Source organism: Zophobas morio, unplaced genomic scaffold, assembly GCF_036711695.1.
Source record: "Zophobas morio isolate AGI-343-1 ecotype UQ-CSIRO unplaced genomic scaffold, CSIRO_AGI_Zmor_V1 ptg000014l, whole genome shotgun sequence".
Taxonomy (NCBI): Eukaryota; Metazoa; Arthropoda; class Insecta; order Coleoptera; family Tenebrionidae; genus Zophobas; species Zophobas morio.
This window is the reverse complement of record NW_026972119.1, coordinates 19,705,152-19,725,601: the sequence shown is the minus strand read 5'-3', so window position 1 is coordinate 19,725,601 and position 20,450 is coordinate 19,705,152. Positions and strand designations below refer to the sequence as shown.

Here is a 20,450-nt window from a genome sequence, read left to right as displayed (position 1 = left end):
GAGCATAACAAAAATTTGTTATTTATTACGTTATATATAACGTTTTTTAGGTTTGTAGAAAAGATAGAGAAGGTTTATTCTTCCGTAGCTTTCACCCAATTTTCCGCCAGTGTACTCGTCATCTGTATCTGCTGCTTTAAACTCAGTCGGGTACGAAACTTTATTAAATAATTTAAACTTATTGTTACAAAATAACTTTTAGATATCTCCTTTCTCGATGAGCTTTGTCTGGATGGTGACATTTCTCTGTACGATGCTTAGTGAAATTTTTTTGTACAGTTTTTTTGGAACAACGCTTTACGAAGAGGTCGAATTTGCTTAATTAGGATGAAATGCAAAAGTCATTTTCAAATATTCTTTTAGAATCAAACACTAATACAAGCTGTGTATATGGGAAAGTGGTATGAATATGATCTGAAGTCACGAAGAGCTCTAATAATACTAATGGAACGGTCCAGAAGACCGATGAATGTAACTGCTGGAAAAATTCTAGATTTGTCGCTGGAAACATTCACTACGGTTGTATTGTGAGTGTTATTTACCACTAATGATTTTTTTTATTATGTTTTAGATTCTAAGAAGGGCATATTCTTTACTTGCCGTTCTTAAAAATTATTAATAATTAAGCATTAAAATCAGCTTTACAAGAGCTATACTCGTCATGTTGCGATTTTATGCATAGAAACACTGTTAAATGTCAATTTGAGCACACCCAATTTAACAAAACTATAACATTTGGTGTTTACGCTATTTCATTTTTTAATTTCAAGCTCGCCAGAAATAAAAAAAACAAAATTTTTCTGTATTTATTCTCACTGATTTCTTAGTGATAGTAGTAACTTTTATAACCTGTTGTCGTCCTGTTAAATAATTTTGTAAGTATTGTAAAGCTACACCGCTGATTCCTTAGGTTCCTACTTTATTAAAAATAAGTTTATGATTTAAAGCATCAAAGGCACGGTTTAGATCTTTTTATCATGTAAAGAAACAAACCAACTTTTTTAATGTATAAAATTACTTGGGTCAAAGTTGTCTCTGAAACAAACTAATATACTCTGTAGAATTTAGAAATATATTGAGAACAAAATATTATTTAAAATTGGAAAAACTTTACTAAATTTTTTTAAGTCAAAGTTGCCTCCGAAATAATCAACATCTCTGTGGAAAGATAATTTATAAAAATATCGAGAACAAAATAGTTTTCAAAATTGCAAGAAATATACGAATCTTCAAAATCTCATGAAGGTATACCATTTTTTTTACTCTGAAGTCTTCAAACTTCGATAAATCTTAAAATGCTAATAATAATGCTATCTATTAATTGAAAAATTGATTATAAGTTAAAAGTGCAAAATTCAGTTGGAAAAAAAATTGAAAATTGAATGAAATGATTTTAGATATTGCATAGTTGTGATCTTATTTACGCGAACTTTCCTCATTTCTGAAGGGCAAAAATGAGGAGAAGGAATGAAATGTAGACGAGGTTTTAGTTTTTGGTAATGTGAATCTTTATTTTATTTTAGATTAAAGCCATTAGTTCACTGAAATGGAGAAAGGGTGGGTGGGCGGGGCTAACTTTTTTAATCTATAAAATTATTTAGGTCAAAGTTGCTTCTGAAACAACCAATACACTCTGTAGAAAAATAATTTAGAAAAATATGGAGAACTAAATATTATTTTAAATAGGAAGAATTATAGGAATTTTCAAAATCTAACTTTTTTAATCTATAATTTCTTTAAGCCAAAGATGCCTGTGAGGTAACCAACACACTTAGTAGGAAGATAATTTATAAAAATTACGAGAACCGAATATTTTTAAAAATTTCCAAAAATTATAGGAATTTCCAAAATCTCATGAAGGTATAACATTTTTTATTACTCATTGAAGTCTTCAAATTTCAATAAATTTTAAATGCTAATAATAATGCTACTATCAGTTGAAAAATTGATTAAAAGTTAATAGTGCAAAGTTTCAAATTCAGTTGGAAAAAAAAATTGAAAGGAAGGAATGAAATACACGAGGTTTTAGTTTTTGGTAATGTGAAATCCTTATTTTATTTTAGACCAAAACCATTTGTTCTCTGAAATTGAGAAATGGTGGGTGGGCGGGGCTAACTTCCTAATATATAAAATTATTTAGGTCAAGGTTCTCTGTGAAACAACCGACATACTCTGTAGAAAGATAATTTAAAAAAATATCTGGAACCAAATTTTTTTAAATTGCAAAAATTATAGGAATCTTCAAAATCTCATGAAGGTATACCCATTGTTTTTACTCTTTGAAGTCTTCAAACCTCAATAAATCTTAAAAAATTTTAATAATAATCCTAAAAATTGATTAAAAGATAAAAGTGCAAAACTTCAAGTTCAATTGGTAAAAAAATTGAAAATTGAATGGAATAATTTTAGATATTGCATACTTGTAATCTTATTTACGTAAACTTTCCTGATCTCTAAAGGGCAAAAATGAGGAGAAGAAATAAAATGTAGACGACGTTTTTGGTAATGTAAAACCCTTATTTTATTTTAGACCAAAGCCATTTGTTCACGGAAATGAAGAACGGGTGGGTGGGCGGGGCTAACTTCCTAATATATAAAATTATTTAGGTCAAGGTTCTCTGTGAAACAACCGACATACTCTGTAGAAAGATAATTTAAAAAAATATCTGGAAACATTTTTTTTTTTAAATTGCAAAAATTATAGGAATCTTCAAAATCACATGAAGGTATACCATTGTTTTTACTCTTTGAAGTCTTCAAACCTCAATAAATCTTAAAAAATTCTAATAATAATCGTAAAAATTGATTAAAAGATGAAAGTGCAAAACTTCAAATTCAATTGGTAAAAAAATTGAAAATTGAATGGAATAATTTTGGATATTGCATACTTGTAATCTTATTTACATAAACTTTCCTGATCTCTAAAGGGCAAAAATGAGGAGAAGAAATGAAATGTAGACGACGTTTTTGGTAATGTAAAACCCTCATTTTATTTTAGACCAAAGCCATTTGTTCACTGAAATGAAGAAAGTGTGGGTGGCCGGGGCTAACTTTGTCCTCTATAAAATTATTTATTTCAAAGTTGCCTCTGAAATAACCAACACACTCTCAGGAAGATAATTTAGAAAAATAACGGGAACTAAATATTTTTTAATATTGGAAAAATTATAGGAATATTAAAAATCTAAGTTAGTTATCTACAATTTTTTTTAGACAAAGTTGCCTCTGAAATATAATGATCTTATACTAACCAGAAATTAATTTAGTCCTTCGAATGAGAAGAGAGGGGGTGGGCGGAGCTAGTATTTGCTAAGATAACACTGATTTTGGCAAATTAAATACGTTCCAAGAAAATAGAAGACGGGTGGGCGGGGCTAGTACTTGCTAATATCAGAGTGACTTTGGTAAATAACATACCTTCCAAGAAAATAGAGGGCGGGTGGGTGGGGCTAGTATTTGATAAAATAAGAGTGGTTTTGGCATTTTTGACATTTTTGACTATTTTACAACCATATCTGAAAATTTATTGAAAATATTTTCTTGTATATTTCGCTATTCAGAACATAGCAAATAGGATAACAAAAAAAATTACGCTTAGCGCTTTTTTTCACATCAAAGATTTTATTATTAGTTTCTACTCCCACCCGAGATAAGAACATAATTAGCCCCGCCCACCCACCCGGTCTCCTTTTCAGTGATTTATTTATCCGATCTGAATGAAATGAGTGATCTTATACTAACCAGAAATTAATTTAATCGTTCGAATGAGAAGAGAGGGGGTGGGCGGAGCTAGTATTTGCTAAAATAAGACTGACTTTGGCAAATAACCTACCTTCCAAGGAAAGAGAGGGCGGGTGGGCGGGGCTAGTATTTGATAAGATAAGAGTGGTTTTGGCATTTTTGACATTTTCGACTATTTTACAACCATATCTGAAAATTTATTGAAAACAGTTTCTTGTATATTTCGCTATCCAGAACATAGCAAATAGGATAACAAAAAAATTATGCTTAGCGCTTTTTTTCACATCCAAGATTTTATTATTAGTTTCTACTCCCACTCGACATAGGAACATAATTAGCCCCGCCCACCCACCCGGTCTCCTTTTCAGTGATTGATTTATCCGATCTGAATGAAATGAGTGATCTTATACTAATCAGAAATTAATTTAATCGTTCGGATGAGAAGAGAGGGGGTGGGCGGAGCTATTATTTGCTAAGATAAGACTGACTTTGGCAAATAACATACCTTCCAAGAAAAGAGAGGGCGGGTGGGCAGGGCCAGTATTTGATAAGGTAAGAATGATTTTGGCATTTTTGACATTTTCGACTATTTTACGACCATATCCGAAAATTTATTGAAAACATTTTCTTGTACATTTCGATATCCAGAACATAGCAAATAGGATAACAAAAAAAGTTAGGTTTAGCGCTTTTTTTTTCACATCCTAGATTCTATTATTAGTTTCCACTCCCACTCGATAGAAGAACATAATTAGCCCCGCCCACCCACCCGGTCTCCTTTTCAGTGATTGATTTATCCGATCTGAATGAATTGAATATACTAAACAGTCGTTAGATTGAGGAGAGGAGGGGGTGGGCGGTGCTAGTACTTGCTGATTTTGGCAAACAACATACCTTCCAAGAAAACAGAGGGCGGGTGGGCGATGCTAGTATTTACTAAGCTAGGACTGATTTTGGTAAATGACATACCCTTAAGTAAAAGAGGGGGTGGGTGGGCGGGGCTAGTATTATATTATATAAGATAAGAGTGATTTTGGCATTTTTCAACTATATAATATATAATTAGTTGAAAACATTTTCTTGTAGATTTGAATATCCAGAAGTCGTTTTCGGATTTGTTTCTTTGCAAATTCCTACGGTTTTTGCAAAATCCTCTTTACAGTTTCGTTAAAATTGGAATTGTCGTCACAATGTTTCATGAAGTTTTCACAAAATTCCAGTCATCTGTCGGAATCATCTCCTGATTGTTCATGTTTGAGTTGAACTTTATATGGAAGTAGTTTCTCTTTTAAAAACTTTACTACAAACGACTGGTTAACATTTTCTTGTAAAGCCATTTCCGTCCAATAAAAAAAAGTTTTTTTATTTTATTAAACCAACTTACGAAATTCACAAAAGCGATTTTCTTTGACAGACTTTTGTTCTAATTTTGAGTTATTTGCATTTCTTTTTGTTTCATGTTCATATCACGCTTATTTCGTTTGTTATTAATTTTCTCCCCAACATCAAATTATCAATTAATCGATCAAACTAATTAATAGTAATGCTATCTATCAGTTGAAAAATTGATTAAACGTTAAAAGTTCAAAATTTCAAATTCAGTTGGAAAAAAAATTGAAAATTGAATGGAATGATTTTAGATATTGCATACTTGCAATCTTATTTACGTGAACTTTCCTCATCTCTGAGGTGCAAAATTGAGAAGAAATAATAAAAAATGCACGAGGTTCTAGTTTTTGGTAATGTGAAACCCTTATGTTATTTTAGCCCAAAGCCATTTGTTCACTGAAATGGAGAAGGGGTGGGTGGGCGGGGCTAACATTTTTAATGTATAAAATTATTTAGGTCAAGAAACAACTAATACACTTTGTAGGAAGATAATTTAGAAAAATATCGAGAAGTAAATATTATTTAAAATTGGAACAATTATGGAAATCTCCATACCACTTTTTTTACCAATTTTTTTGTACTCTTTGAAGTCTTCAAACTTCAAAATTTTTATTACTGTGTGATTTATTAGTTAAACCTTTAAGTGGAACAACTTTCCATAACGATCTGTGATTCTGTTTTCAGTGATATGAATAGTTGTTTTTGACTTGTTCCAAACTCTAGTCGGATTAAAGACATATTGTTCTAGATCATCTCGTGATAAAGAATCATTAATCAAATTTGTTTCATTATTATTCAGCCGGAAATCAACATTAAAATTCCCAAATAGGACTCTTTTCGTAGCAAGTTTATGAAGCTTTTTTACGAGATCGCAACATAGAAGCTCTACAATAAGAATGACAATACTTTTTTACATTTATTTTTAAAATATAAAAAAAACATTGTACTGGTCAGAAATGTATCATCAGAAATAATAAAGTTAATAATACAGGGCAAATTCACTGTTGACCAGCAGGGACGCATGTCAATTGCGACACGTGCGGGTAATACTAATTTGACGAGTAAAAAAATATTCTTGATTTACGGCGGAGATGAAAACAACGCTACTACGGAGACGTAATTAGGCCACTAAGTGGTCATATAATCTGGATTTTTTTTTGCCAAAATTTGTATGTCTAGGCGAAAAAGTTAAAGCGAATTTGTACATCAGAGGTATATAGGAGCATGGATAACGTTTAAATCATTTTAATATAGTATCTTTTGAGATTACATCACCAGATTCTTGGTAGGAATAATGATCAGCCAAATTTTGGTTAGAGGGGTATACATGGTATTCCTAATATACACACAAAATTTGACAAAAATTGGTACGAGTGGTTTCTAGATTTTCTGTCTAATAAAAATTTATAAGCGACAGGTAGACAGAAACGGGACACCGCATTTTTCACACTCTAAAGTAAATGATAAGTGGTTTTGACTAAACCAACAAAATATATTAGTTCATATATGCATATTTTAAGACACTGTGTTGAAGAATTTCTAAAAAACAGAAGTAATAAAGTAATGAAAGACCTAGAAACATTCTCATTTCAGATGAGTTTTTTTCCAAAGTATTGAAATCTCGTCATCAAGTTTTTGGAAGAAATGGACAGACAAATCTTGATTAGTGATTTACCATGAAGTGTATGCAAATTTTTAGGGTATTCGGTGACAAGCAGACGGAAACGGAAGACCTACTTTTTCATCTTCTAGAAACTACAAAAGTAAAAGGAACTCAATATAGTTATAATCCGTACAAACAGCAAAATGACTACTAGAAAAAATTGTAAAATTACGAAAAACGCGCCATTCCTTTTGTAACTTTTTTCTCTTTACTAATTCTGATAAAATTTTGATTTGCATGCATTATACATTAAGACGCAAACCCTACACAATTTTTTTTATGACGATCGAAAATTTTTCCGAATTAAGATGCACGTACCTTATCTTTCCTGTGTAAAAAGAAATAACATATTATTCTATTCTGGTTTAATCTACTTTATTGCACTTTATACCACAGACCTCTCCGTTACCTTTCACCGTCTGAAAAGAACTGGCTGAATGGTTTCTGAAAATTTAATGTTGTATCTGCCTATTGAAATATTTTTTATTTAAAACAAAAAAAATAATTCGATTACTAATTATAAATTCTTCGTCTCCTCAAATATTTTATTAATTGGTAATTGTCCAGACAAACAAACCAAGAACCTATTATTTCGTGAAGTGGGTTTGAATGGTAATGTAAAATTTATTTTTAAGCAATTAAATTACCTGCTTCAGGCGTACTTAAAGTAACTGCGATATTTACCAAATTGTATATTTTCCAATATTACTCCTCATTTATAATGTAACAACAAAACCTTATATATTAATAACGAATCTTCAGTTTTTCGTATTTACGTTTACGCTGTGTTATTATCAGAACATGGCAGACAAAAAAAATCTAGTCAAAAACATTTTCGGTATTAATTTGACAGTGATGAGAGTCTTGGGTTTTTATTCTCCTCGAAAATATAAACACTTGTATAAATTCTACACCTTTACCGTATACTGTATGTTCACAGTTTTAGTTCCTATTTTGTCAAGTTTGTACCTAATCATGGATCCACACGTGAATTTAGACAAGGTAGCAGATAATGCTTTTGTGATTTGTCAGCTGGGATGTTTTATAATAAAAATGTTGCCACTTATGTTCAACGAAGAAGAAATCAGAAAAAGCATCTACATGATGGAACACCCAATATTTATGATTGTCACAAAAGGGCAAGAAACCATTATTGAGGATTGTAGAACAACATGCAGACGAACTAGTTTGCTATTTCTAGTTTTTTGTATGCTCTGTATCGTTACTTGGGGCATAACTCCTTTTTTTGAAAGTGGCTATAAACTACCGATTGATATTTGGTTGCCATACGACGTTACGAAAAATTCAGTGGTGTATTTTATGACCTTCTTCTACGTACTTGCAGGTAAATTAAAAAATGATTGATGATTTTCCATTGAAATTATATACCAAGTATTTATTTGTTTAGGGGCTGGAAACGGAGCAATATCAAATGGAGCTCTAGATCCATTAGTTGCAGGAATGACGTATTTTGCGACTTGCCAAATAAAGATCCTTAAAGATAATTTGCAACATTTGGGTGAGCAACCAGAAGCCAAAACGTCTAACAAAAAATTAATTTATGAGCAAATTATGCATTGCGTTTCTCATCACAATATTATCATAGAGTGGGAGCATAACAAAAATTTGTTATTTATTACGTTATATATAATTTTTTTAGGTTTGTAGAAAAGATAGAGAAGGTTTATTCTTCCGTAGCTTTCACCCAATTTTCCGCCAGTGTCCTCGTCATCTGCATCTGCTGCTTTAAACTTAGTCAAGTATGAAACTTTATTAAATGATTTAAAGTTACTGTCACAAAATAACTTTTAGATATCTCCTTTCTCGATGAACTTTGTCTGGATGGCGACATTTCTCTGTACGATGCTTAGTGAAATTTTTTTGTACAGTTTTTTTGGAACAACGCTTTATGAAGAGGTCGAATTTTCTTAATTAGGATGAAATGCAAAAGTCATTTTCAAATACTCTTTTAGAATCAGACACTAATTCAAGCTGTGTATATGGGAAAGTGGTATGAATATGATCTGAAGTCGCAGAAAGCTCTCATTATTTTAATGGAACGTTCTAGACGACCTATGATTGTGACTGCCGGAAAAATTCTTGATTTGTCGCTGGAAACTTTCACTACGGTTTGTACAAAGGAAAACTTTTTTGTGGTTTAATATTTTATTTCAGATTCTGCGAAGAGCCTACTCTTTGTTTGCTGTTCTTAAAAACTACTAAGGTTGTAACTTAACAAGAAAATTTGGACACTATACTTAAGAAATCATATGTATATTTTTTCGTTTGTCTGTGTACATTTATTCATTATCCTTGATGAGAACTTGAACGATATGTAACTGATTTATATACTTATATTGTTATTGATTTTTGCATTCTGAACAATACAATTATAATAAATGACTTTAAAATTTTCTTTTATTTAATTTGTATACCCATTTTATTCTTAGTAATAGAAGCAAAAATAAAATAAAGAATTAAAATAAGAAAAGAAAACATGAAAATTGAAAGTCACAACTTTTCTAAATATTTAATATCTCTAGTATAAGATTTTTTGGGGGAATAGAATCATTTACTGTTAAAATCTCACTAGGCGTATTTTTTCACTTTTTTATCGAAATACCCAATTTTATTTATATATATTTTTCAGTTTACAGAAAGTTTCATCGTACCCCTCGACTTTTGCTTAGAATACGAAAAAATAGGTCTCCTATTTCCGTCCTTTTGTCCAAATTTTATTTTTATTATACAGTTAATTTTCGATACTATTGGACTGATTGTCGTCAAGTTTTACATGCCTGGGTATCCTGTAGATGGTAAAAAGTTAACCAAAATTTGCCTAATCATCCTTACAATGTGATTTTATCCCCCAAAAATTTTTCGTAGTAAGTAGTCGTTGCTGTTTATGAATCCGCCTTGGGTTTTGCCGTAGTCATCCAAATTGGTTTTTGGTTTCTTACACTGTTACTGCTATTATCTATATTTTGTCGGTGGTTAAATATCAAGAACGGTACACCCCAGTATTTTATTATTAGTATTACGTTGCACGTGTCGGGATTGACATAACTGTCTCTGCTTAAATAGGAAAATTTTCAAAAAATGTTATCAATGCATTCATGTTTTTGGAGCAGTGGTTAATCCGTTTCCTATCATGGGTGGAGGACAAGTGTATTCCAGACAAAATATAAAAAAGTTAACCGTGACAGAATGCGTTCGAATGATAGATGGGGACGGAGTATGGATGATTAAAGTACATCAATTAATTAAAAAAAAAAAATAAATTCAGAACGTCTCTTTTATTGTTTTAAGTGTTTAAGTATATTTCTTGTACTGTTACCATAGCGTTTGTGAAGTGGAATAAATGAAACAAAATTTGCAATCATACCTAGAATACATCTCCAACGGTCAATTTTTCAAATGTTGAACTAAAACCGTCCTATAAGATATCTAGTTCTATTTTTTGCTAACCCAACACTACATTTTTGTCTTACTTGCAGACACTGCTAATAAAACAACTATTGTTTCAATTTAATTACAACATTTTCCTTTTTAGAAAATCTGACGCATCTTCAACAAGTCGATTTTTTTTTGTTTCGTGGTTTTGTGTAGTGCATCATTTAAAAATAAAACCACGTATTTAATTATTAACTTCCGATTAGTACGGTAATTACAAAGTATCTAATAGCATACCCAACAAATAATAATTTTCGAAATTTTCCACCTAGGTAATTAACGAACTTTTCTTGAAATCGTTCATTTATAATGCACGATTACGGAAGTTGTGGTTCAGGTGATAATTATCCATTTATTTCCACGAGCTTGTTTGTATTTAGTAGCCCTTCAGACCGCTTTAGCTAAAAATGCAAAGTCTAGCGAAGTCCTCGTTTCGTGCCAATCTAATAGCAATGCAAATCCTTGGATTCTACCCTCCTGAAAATTACAAAAAGTGCTATAAAGTATACTCTTACTGCGTCTATGTAATTTTTACTATTTTAATCCCGCTATTGGCCGCCATGAATCTCCTCGTAGGACAAGAAATCGACTTAGGGCAAATATCAGACAACGCGTTTCTTGTCTGTCAAACCGGATGTTTCATCGTCAAGTTTCTACCCTTCGTGAAAAATGACGACCTGGTTAAAAAAAGCATCTACATGTTGGAAGCTCCAATATTCAATATTGCTACAACAAATAACCAGGAAGAAATAATCCTCGAGTGTGTCTCAACTTGTAGAAGAAATTGTCGCCTATTTTTAACTTTTTGCCTAATCACGTTGATCAACTGGGCCATCATACCGTTCTTCATTCCCGGAAAGCACCTACCTATTGAAATCTGGTTACCCTTTGACTATAAAACAGACCAAAAATTGTACGTACTGAGTTTCCTTTATGCAGTTGCTGGTAATTTATTTTCGAAAAAAATTGATCTTCGAGTTTTAAAAATCAAATTTTAGGGGTGGGTAATGGAGCTTTGTCTAGTGGCGTGATTGACCCGTTGTTAGCCGGACTGACTTCTCATGCCACCAGTCAAATTCGACTGTTGAAAAACAACCTAGAATTCCTTGAAGAATACGCCGAGAAGGAAATACAGACCATTTGTGTTAATAATGTCGAAAAAGAATTAAGGAAATTTCAGCTAATTTATGAAAAAATCAAGTTGTGTGTTAGGCATCATGACGCTATTTTAGAGTAGGTTTGTTTTTTATCAAATTTATATGTCTTATTTTTGGTTTTAGTTTTGTCAACACGTTTGAAAATACCTATTCTTTGGCTATATTTTTCCAGTTTGCGGCAAGCGTGGTCGTGATATGTATTTCATGTTTGCGTCTAAGTATGGTAAGATCAAATACTAAATCACTATAACGATCTGAAAAATATTTTTTCAGGTTGAACCATTCACTTTTACTTTCTTTGCCATGATTTTGTTTCTTTGTACCATGCTTGCAGAAGTTTTTCTTTACTGTTACTACGGGACGATACTTTTTGAGGAGGTAATATTGTGAAAAGTGCCCATTTGTTCGTTTTTAATGGGTATGTGTTCCAGAATAACACTTTAATAAGTTCGATTTATATGGGTAAATGGTACAACTACGACGTAAAATCGCAGAGAGCTTTAATTACCCTGATGGAACGTTCAAAGCGCCCTTTAATAATCACTGCAGGCCAAATTTTGGATTTATCGTTAGAAACTTTCACTACGGTAACTATACTTTTTTTTTGGAAGTGGTATATGTTTAAGTTTTGTTTTTGCAGATTTTACGAAGAGCTTATTCTTTGCTTGCTGTTTTAAAAAACTACTAACAATCTAATATACATATAGTTCGCTTTAGAACTTAATTGTCCCATTTCTCATGCCCTATGATATTTGTATTTTACTAAACGGAACATTTTTTAGTTATTTCTGTACTAGTTTTTATTTCCTACTTATTAATAATAATAAACGATATGGAAAAACTGGTGAGATTTATTCTAAAACTGAGTTAGTATTTATAGGAAGTAGTTTTAAAATGTACATCAGTGTCTGAGAATTATGACACCATGATAGTAGAGTGCAAATACTTTGAGAATAACACATAATAAAATAACTCGGTTTAATTAGACAGTTTTTTAAAACTTGGAAGATCGAATAAAACATATACCTATACTATGTTTACTAAAATCGGGTTAAAGAATAAGTAACGTACAGCGTCAAAAATTTTTGTCAGTCACTATGCATACACAGGGTGAGTCACTAAGCGCGCCGTTTTGGATACCTCATTTATTATTAGAGATAGTTGAAGGACCATAGATTAAAATTATTTTTAACCGTACAGAGTGTTCTATTTTTGAGACGTAACATGCAACAATAATCTGCGTTACAATATTTTATAGGAAAATAAACAAAGGTATAATTATATGTATATGTTGTTGTGTCAATTCAATTAAATTTTAATAAACCAAGCGTTTATAAAATAAATCCGAAACAATACAATTTTCAAATATCAGTATTGCAGTTTTTTCAACTAGAACACTGTCTATTTTATTAATTTTAAACACAGAAAATCCTAAACAAAGAAAGTAAATTAAAATCGGATTAAGATGCAACAAAAATACAGGGCGCTCCATTAAAAAACAATGGTCAAGATTACTTCGACAGAACTTCGCTCGCCTTTGAAGTACAGTCCAAAAAATTCCGCTTCTTTGAAAAATTATAGAAAATTTGAGTTTTCTGATAACCTTTATACAGCAAAATCCAGTGATGTAAATGATACCTCGAACCCCCTGCACAGACAATATGAAATATATTCAAAGCAAATAACCTACAGAAGAAAGTGTATTGTTATCGGTGTACATGCTTAACTTCGATTGTTTATGTTTATACATCGGAAGAATATCACGTAGAAATCTGTTTGATTTGAATGAGCTGTCTCCTCCAAACAGAAGACTAAAATTATTAATTAAGCCACAATGGAACAAATTGTTTTGAATATAATTGTTATTATTCTTATTTGATCATAATTAAATAAAAACGTGCGTATTTATATATATATATATATTCACCTTTTCTAGAAAATGTAGTTCTTAATTTGATCAATAAGTAGTAGTAGTACTTGCTGAGATGAGACTGATTTTGGCAAATGCCATACCCTCTGAGAAAATAGGGAGCAGCTAGCAGTTGCTACAAGTGCTAGGTCCGCCCACCCGCCCGCTATTTTGTCAGAGGATATGTCCTTCGCCGAAATAAGTCTTATCTTAGCAAGTACTAGCCCCACCCACCCACCCCCTATTTTCTCAGAGGATATGTTATTTTCAAAAATGAGTTTTATCTTACCAAGTACTAGCCCCGCCCACCCGCCCCCTATATTCTCAGAGAATATGTCCCACTCGCCCTTTATTTTCTCAGAGGTTAGTACTTGCTAGTACTTGCTAAGATAAGCCTTAGTTTGGCAAATAACATATCCTCTGAGAAAATACGGGTGGGTGGGAGGGGCTAGTACTTGCTGAGATAAGACTGATTTTGGCAAACGCCATACCTTCTGAGAAAACAGAGGGCGGGTGGGCGGGGCTAGTACTTGCTAAGATAAGATTGATTTTGGCAAATGCCATACCCTCTGAGAAAATAAGTGGCAAGGGGGCGGAGCTAGCACTTGCTAAGATAAGACTGATTTTGCCCCTATTAAACTTGTAAACAATTCTTAAACTTAAAAGGTGTTAAATTGAAAATTTCCATTTACGTTTCACAGACTCATCATATTTTGCACATTTAAGATAGGATATATTCAGTAATATTTTGAGGTCACGTCATCAATTTTTTAGGGGGGGATGAGCAAATACATTTTCATCAAAAATTTACCATGGTTATGATTTATGATAACTTTAAAACATCTCTGAGACTTCAATTGATTCGGTTTTTCAGTTCCTGATTAAATTAATAAAATAAATTTACGCATTCATTAATTTTTTTGAGTCACCCTGTATAAGCAAATCTAAAAAATATTAATGTGATGATAAATCACAAATAAAAACTCTTCACACTTTGCACATTTCGGGTAAATTTAAGAATTTAACTCGTTACTATGGAACTTTACAATTTAACACCTTTAAATTTCACAAGATCAATAGAAGCAAAATCAGTTTTATCTTAACAAGTACTAGGCCCGCCCACCCGCCCCCTATTTTTTCAGAGAAAGTCAGTTGCCGAAATAAGTCTTATCTTACTAAGTACTATCCCCGCCCACCCGCCCCCTATTTTCTCAAAGGATGTGTCATTTGCCAAAATAAGACTTAGTTAGCAAGTATTAGTCTCACCCACGCGCCCTTTATTTTCTCAGATGCTAATACTTGCCAGTACTTGCTAAGATAAGTCTTACTTTGGCAAATGACATATCACTGGATAAAATAGGGGTGGGTGGGCGGGGCTAATACTTGCTAAGATCAGACTGATTTTGGTACAGACTGATCATATTTTGCACATTTTAGATAGGATTTATCCGGTAAAATTTTGAGATGAAGCAATTTTTTGGAAGGGATACGCAAATATATTTTGATTAAAAATTTATTATATTTTAAACATCTGCAAGATTTCCAAGCATTCAGTTTGTGTTGTTTTATAATTTTGATGTGTAGGACTTTGTTATTTTATACAATTGAAAACTTGTTTAGTAAAAATCAGTACGCAGACAGACGGACAGACAGACAGACGGAAACGGGAGACCTATTTCTTCGTACTTTAGGGGTCATGAGAGATCGAGAAAACGTAAAAGTAGAAAGTTGACCTACGGACTCGATTACTATAAGTAGAATCCGACAAATTCAGCTCCTTCAAAAAATTATAAAATTTGATTTTACGATTTTCAGCTGCAAAGTAAAAACCAGTGGCACAAATAACACCCCCTGTTCTTCAGCATTAGGTAATAGCAATCTGCAACTCAAGCGTTTATTTATGTTTATACATCGAAAGAATGTCACGTAGGAATTAGTTTGATTTGAATGAGTTTGTCTTTTCAACACACAGGACTAATGAAAATGGGTACAGACAGAGAGACGGAAACAGGAGACTGCTGGGACACTATTATAATACGTCCTTCGCTTACGCTCGGGAAGTAAAAACTTTAAAATCGATAATTGAAAAGCGTACTATTTTTTAATTTTTTATAGACATATAGTATATTAACCCTTAATTTAAGCTTAACTACATCAAAGGGTGTATCTCTCTTTATCCTGTCCACATTTTTTTGTAACACACATGTTAAAAATAACCTTATTGCAATTTTTTTTGTGAACCATTGCATTAGTAAAAAATGTCAAGACAAAAAAAGGACACTCTTTATAGTTAAAAATTAGTCTCCGACTTTTTTTCTACTCTCGATAATTGGTGAAATGTCGGGGAAGGCGCTCTTAGTGACTCACTCTGTATACACAGGATTTACAGCCACAGTTTATTTTTGAAATGACGATGCGACGTTGTCACGTTATTTCAGTTTTTTTTGAAATTTTTTAGCACTTGAGGGGTTCACAAAAAATTCCAAGTGGGTTATTCTTAAAATCAACTTATAAAGAAAGGTGCCCGCTTTGTTGTGGTGTAATGAGATTAAATTTCCTTATACAGAGTGTTTATAAAATATTATTATTTACAAAATTTTCTTGATATGTTTTTTAACATATTGGTATAGGTATATTTGATAACATGAATTCCAAATGATTTTCATTTTTTTCTTACTTTTGTGAAAATTAAAAACACATTTTGGTTTATTTGTGTTACTAATGTCAAAAAATTCAGACTGTCAAACCTCCAAAACATTTGAACGAATTTTGTTTTTTCTTTTATTTTAAAGGTGATCAAAATTTACTTCGATTCCGGATCCTTCATTTTTGAAACAGAGCCAATTTTGGTACTGGCTATACTAGAAACGAAGAAAATTCATCATCAATAATTCATTACAAGTTATAATTTCTATCTATTGAAACATAAAGCTCAAGACTAAAGCTCCAGATTATTATAAGGGTGAAATTCAACCTCCTAATTCTTCTTCTGAATTCTACTACTCTTGATCTGAATGAACTCTATTTAGAACTGCAAAATATGACCAACTGGATTTCACGATCTAAAAATCATACAGTGTAGACAAAATAATATCGATTCTTTTTGACCATACTGCCATAAATGTTTCCAAAGACAGCGCAAAATAGCCTCCAGCATACAATTTCAACGAAATTTGTGACCGTGCCATAAAAAACAACAAATTGGTCCCGAAATTTCTGGAACAACCGACCCATTCGCAAGAATAAGCTGACTGTGTAAGTTTTTCACTCTACGACAGAGAAAAACTATACAAGGAATAATTCTTTCAATTATTGTTACTTGAATTATAACTTCGTTTCCATAGTAGCACCACAGAAAAATTTCCAAGACCATACAACCTTGATAAAGCGCCATAGATAAAAATTGTAAGCTTATGACTGACACCTGAAAACTGAAAATGATAACATATTCAGTAGTGAATATTTTAAGAGTACCAAGCTCATTTGAAACATTGTTATGCAAATAATAATAACACTAACAACAAACTGGCCCATGATGCACGTCGTAAAAAGCTCAGTCATGTTTTCAGAAAACCTGAAATTTTATCATTATATTTATTTTATTTTTTTACAAATTATACACACTGACTGGATTATATTCTTGTGATGAACTATATTTTTAATAAGTCCTTCTTCAATATGATTAAGTGACGTATCTGTACACTTTTGTTTAAGATTTTGAAAAGAGTTATTTAACAATTTCAGCTGTCCCGATATCACCATGATTATCCCAGACAAGAAAGTATCCATGCTGACATTCGCTAACCCATTGATCATAGCACCCATGGTCAAATAAACATAAACACATTCAAATATAGGAGATTTTTGAGTATCAAACGGGAACCATCCACTCAATGGTAACTCTGTCGTTTCTTCACCACCATCTTTGTCCAACAAGGGAAAAACCCCCCACAAAACACAAGTAGCAACACACATAATTAAAAAAATTTTAGTGAGTATTCTCGACATTTGCACATCTTCCATTAACAAATTATACTGTTGTTGATTTTTCGGCTTAAACTCTTCTCTGTTTAAACTGTTAATTAACCGTCTCACTCTAGAATTGTGAACAACAAAAACGTACAGCTTTAAAGCTTGCACTAAATGTGTCAAAAGCAGGAAAGACGCTTCGGTCATTTTTTCAATGTCCCCGAAAACGACTACCATGTTGATGATTTCACTCACCATGAAGAGAACAAACATGGACCCTACAAACAAAAGTGCGTAGGTGTAATAAATCACCTTCATGAACGTTGTTGTAAAATCGGGACAAAAGTAGCCGAAGAATTCCAGAGATTTTACATTCAGTTTAACCACGTCTCTTACGTCAAAATGTTGCAAAGTCTCGACGTCCATTTTGCTCGTTACAGTGGAATTAATTGCAAATTGATATCCTTATGGTGGATAAATACCTGTCTTTGCATGACTGTATATTACACGGTGATTAGACATTATTTATTATTAACGGAGAGCCTGTAGCAATGGGTGTAATCTTGTTAAACTGAATTATCTATTAAGGTTAATTCCATTTAAGGGCAGTTTAACTTTATTACTGTCTTGTCAAGAGGAATTAAGATGTGAAGGGTTGGAATTGAAAGCGCATCGCTGGTGGTTATTGATATTAGGATGTGAAATGCTCAGTCAATTAAGTATTCTTTTCACCCGTCCGTCACAATTGTGCTATAAAATTTATAATCATTCGATTCGATATCTAATGAGGCTATCAACGTACATAGCCATTATCGTTGTGGGTGGTTTTGAAATAATCATTATTCTGAAAAGTGTGTAATCTACCAATTAAATTCATAAGGCTGAGTTTCTCAGAATTGTTTTTTTTTAAGATTACGATTAAAAAGAATAAGATGGACAAGGTCTCATGTTATTAGGCAGAACTTCTCTCGCGGCTCGAACAAGTTGTTGTTATAAATTTGGATGCTTAGGGTAAAAACTCGGGACCTATTCATAAACCACAAGTATAGGACTATGTTATTTTATAAAAATAAAATAGCGTTTATAATGTAAAATTTCATACATATATATGTTCTTCTTAAAATAAGTGTAATAAGTGTAAATATTCTAGAGTTCTTGAACTGTTGAAAAAACAATAGAAAAAAAATCCATACATTCCACTAAAATAATATTTAAAATTATTATATTCGTTCCTTTTAAGTTTTGTAAAATAGTACATCAAATTTGAAAACGATAAAGAGAAGACATTTTGAGTTTTTTTTTTAGATATACCTATCAAAATATGAAACGAACTGTTACCTGATGAGCACATTTCCGTAACGATTTATTTTTTTAAAATTAAAAATCTTTGTACTTAGTTCTCAACTCCATATCTGAGATCTTTATTTCCTGCCTGTAGAAAAACATTGTAATAGAGTCGATGTGACAAATAACGAATTCATATTTTCTCAATGTTTTATGGCTTCTAGAGTTCAGTTATTCCGCTGGACCGATTGTTATGAAATTTTTGACATATTTTAAGAATATCTGACCAAATTTGTCTGACCTCAGTTTAAAGCTTTGTTAAATAAATCTGTGATTAGTTTAGTCGAATTACCTCGTATTGTAATAATAATAATAATAATGCCATCCGGCTTTACTCCTTTTGTGTTTTCTCGACATTTCATGACTCTTGTAGTAGGAAAAATAGGTCCCTCGTTTCCTCCTGTCTGTTGCATGCTTGTCGAGTGTGTTAACGTTTATTAAACGGATATCACAATCTATTAGACCTATTCTTTAAAACGCTAACCAAAATAATAATTTAATGATGCCAACTCAAAATTTTGCTTAGTAAGTGTCGTTTTTATTCTATAAAATGATATACTCCATTTCTTGTGATTTATGAATCCAATTTGAGTTCTTACCCTAAAAATCCAAAAAAATACAAATTATATTTTAACATTTTATACCAGTAATCCGAAATAATGATGAAATGGCACAGTTGTTTTTTGTGCCAAAAGATTATTCAAAGAAAAACTGCGTACAAGGTGTTCAAAAAATTGTCCACCAAATCTATGACACTTTGTTCAGGACAGTTTATGGAGGACAGAAAAAATAATTTAGGACATTTTTCTGCCCAAATGTAGAAAACAGTCTTTCAATTTTTTTTTTTAATTTCGCCATGTTTTAATTCACTATTGTGTGTTGTGGTTTGTACTTAAAATGATCGCCCTTTCATTATTTACGATAATTTTGAAGGTATTTTGTCTTTATACATCGTATTCTTCATTTTATAACATAACAAGAAACTTAAAATCCTCACAACAGGGGCTAATTTTTACGTTTTTTGATAATTCTGTTTAAATCGACATTTTGTTTTTGCAAGTAAACGTGAAACTGACTTAAGTTTTTTTTAATGAATTTTCTCGAGCTTAAACTTGTCAATTTAATAATATGCCGTTGACATGGTGCGCTATTTTTTGAACACTTGTATAATCGGAAAAACAACCCAAGGTTAAGCCCCACCCACCCGCCCCGATCTCAGTTGTGATGAATTTTTCATTCGTTGTCAAACTGAGGGGCGGAGCTTATTTTCAAAATGCATTTTACAAAATTTACCATTGTAACCATGTTTTAATTTTCGTGTTGAGAAAAGAAAGCTACGTATTAAAAAAAAGACGAAATAAGCCCCACCCCCGCCCTAACTTATTTGTGATGATTTTGTTTATTCGTTGTGAGCCGGTGAGTGGAGCTTACTACTTGTAAAATCCTCATTTTTTTACAAGAAACTATGATATGAAATATGCTCTTGAGTAATCGTATTGTTCAAAGATATGTATTAAGTAAAAAAAGAAAGCCAAAGATTAAACCCAGCCTACACCCGCCCCGATTTCAATTGTGATAAGTTTTCATTACATTTCCCTACAAAAATTTATCATTTTGAACATGTTTCAATTTGCTTGTTGCGAAAAGAAAGCTACGTATTAAAAAAAAGGGAAACATATAAGCTCCGCCCACCCGCCCTGTCTCACTTGTGATGATTTTTTTATTCGTCGTGAACCGGGAGGCGGAGCTTATTTGCAAATTCCTCCTTATTTTACAAAAAAATACCATATGAAACATGTGATTAAGTTATTGTGTTGTCCAAAGT

At 32.0% G+C, this 20,450-nt stretch overlaps 3 protein-coding genes across 3 annotated transcripts; 2 read left to right on the top strand and 1 right to left on the bottom strand.

Annotated features, from left to right (window-relative positions):
* Positions 1-7,594: 7,594 nt before the first annotated feature.
* LOC135128858 (odorant receptor Or2-like) lies at positions 7,595-9,016 on the top strand. Its single transcript, XM_064055935.1, has 6 exons — positions 7,595-8,138; positions 8,202-8,400; positions 8,454-8,553; positions 8,606-8,710; positions 8,767-8,922; positions 8,969-9,016. The coding sequence occupies exons 1-6, from the start codon at positions 7,595-7,597 to the stop codon at positions 9,014-9,016; spliced, it is 1,152 nt and encodes a 383-aa protein (XP_063912005.1).
* A 928-nt stretch (positions 9,017-9,944) lies between these two features.
* On the top strand, positions 9,945-12,091 carry LOC135128857 (odorant receptor 94b-like). The gene is made up of 7 exons (XM_064055934.1): positions 9,945-10,043; positions 10,648-11,191; positions 11,245-11,479; positions 11,527-11,626; positions 11,677-11,781; positions 11,835-11,990; positions 12,044-12,091. The coding sequence occupies exons 1-7, from the start codon at positions 9,945-9,947 to the stop codon at positions 12,089-12,091; spliced, it is 1,287 nt and encodes a 428-aa protein (XP_063912004.1).
* A 4,220-nt stretch (positions 12,092-16,311) lies between these two features.
* On the bottom strand, positions 16,312-17,707 carry LOC135128855 (odorant receptor Or1-like). Its single transcript, XM_064055933.1, has 5 exons — positions 16,941-17,707; positions 16,787-16,886; positions 16,632-16,736; positions 16,426-16,581; positions 16,312-16,374 (listed from the first exon to the last, which is right to left on the bottom strand). The coding sequence occupies exons 1-5, from the start codon at positions 17,705-17,707 to the stop codon at positions 16,312-16,314; spliced, it is 1,191 nt and encodes a 396-aa protein (XP_063912003.1).
* Positions 17,708-20,450: the final 2,743 nt, after the last annotated feature.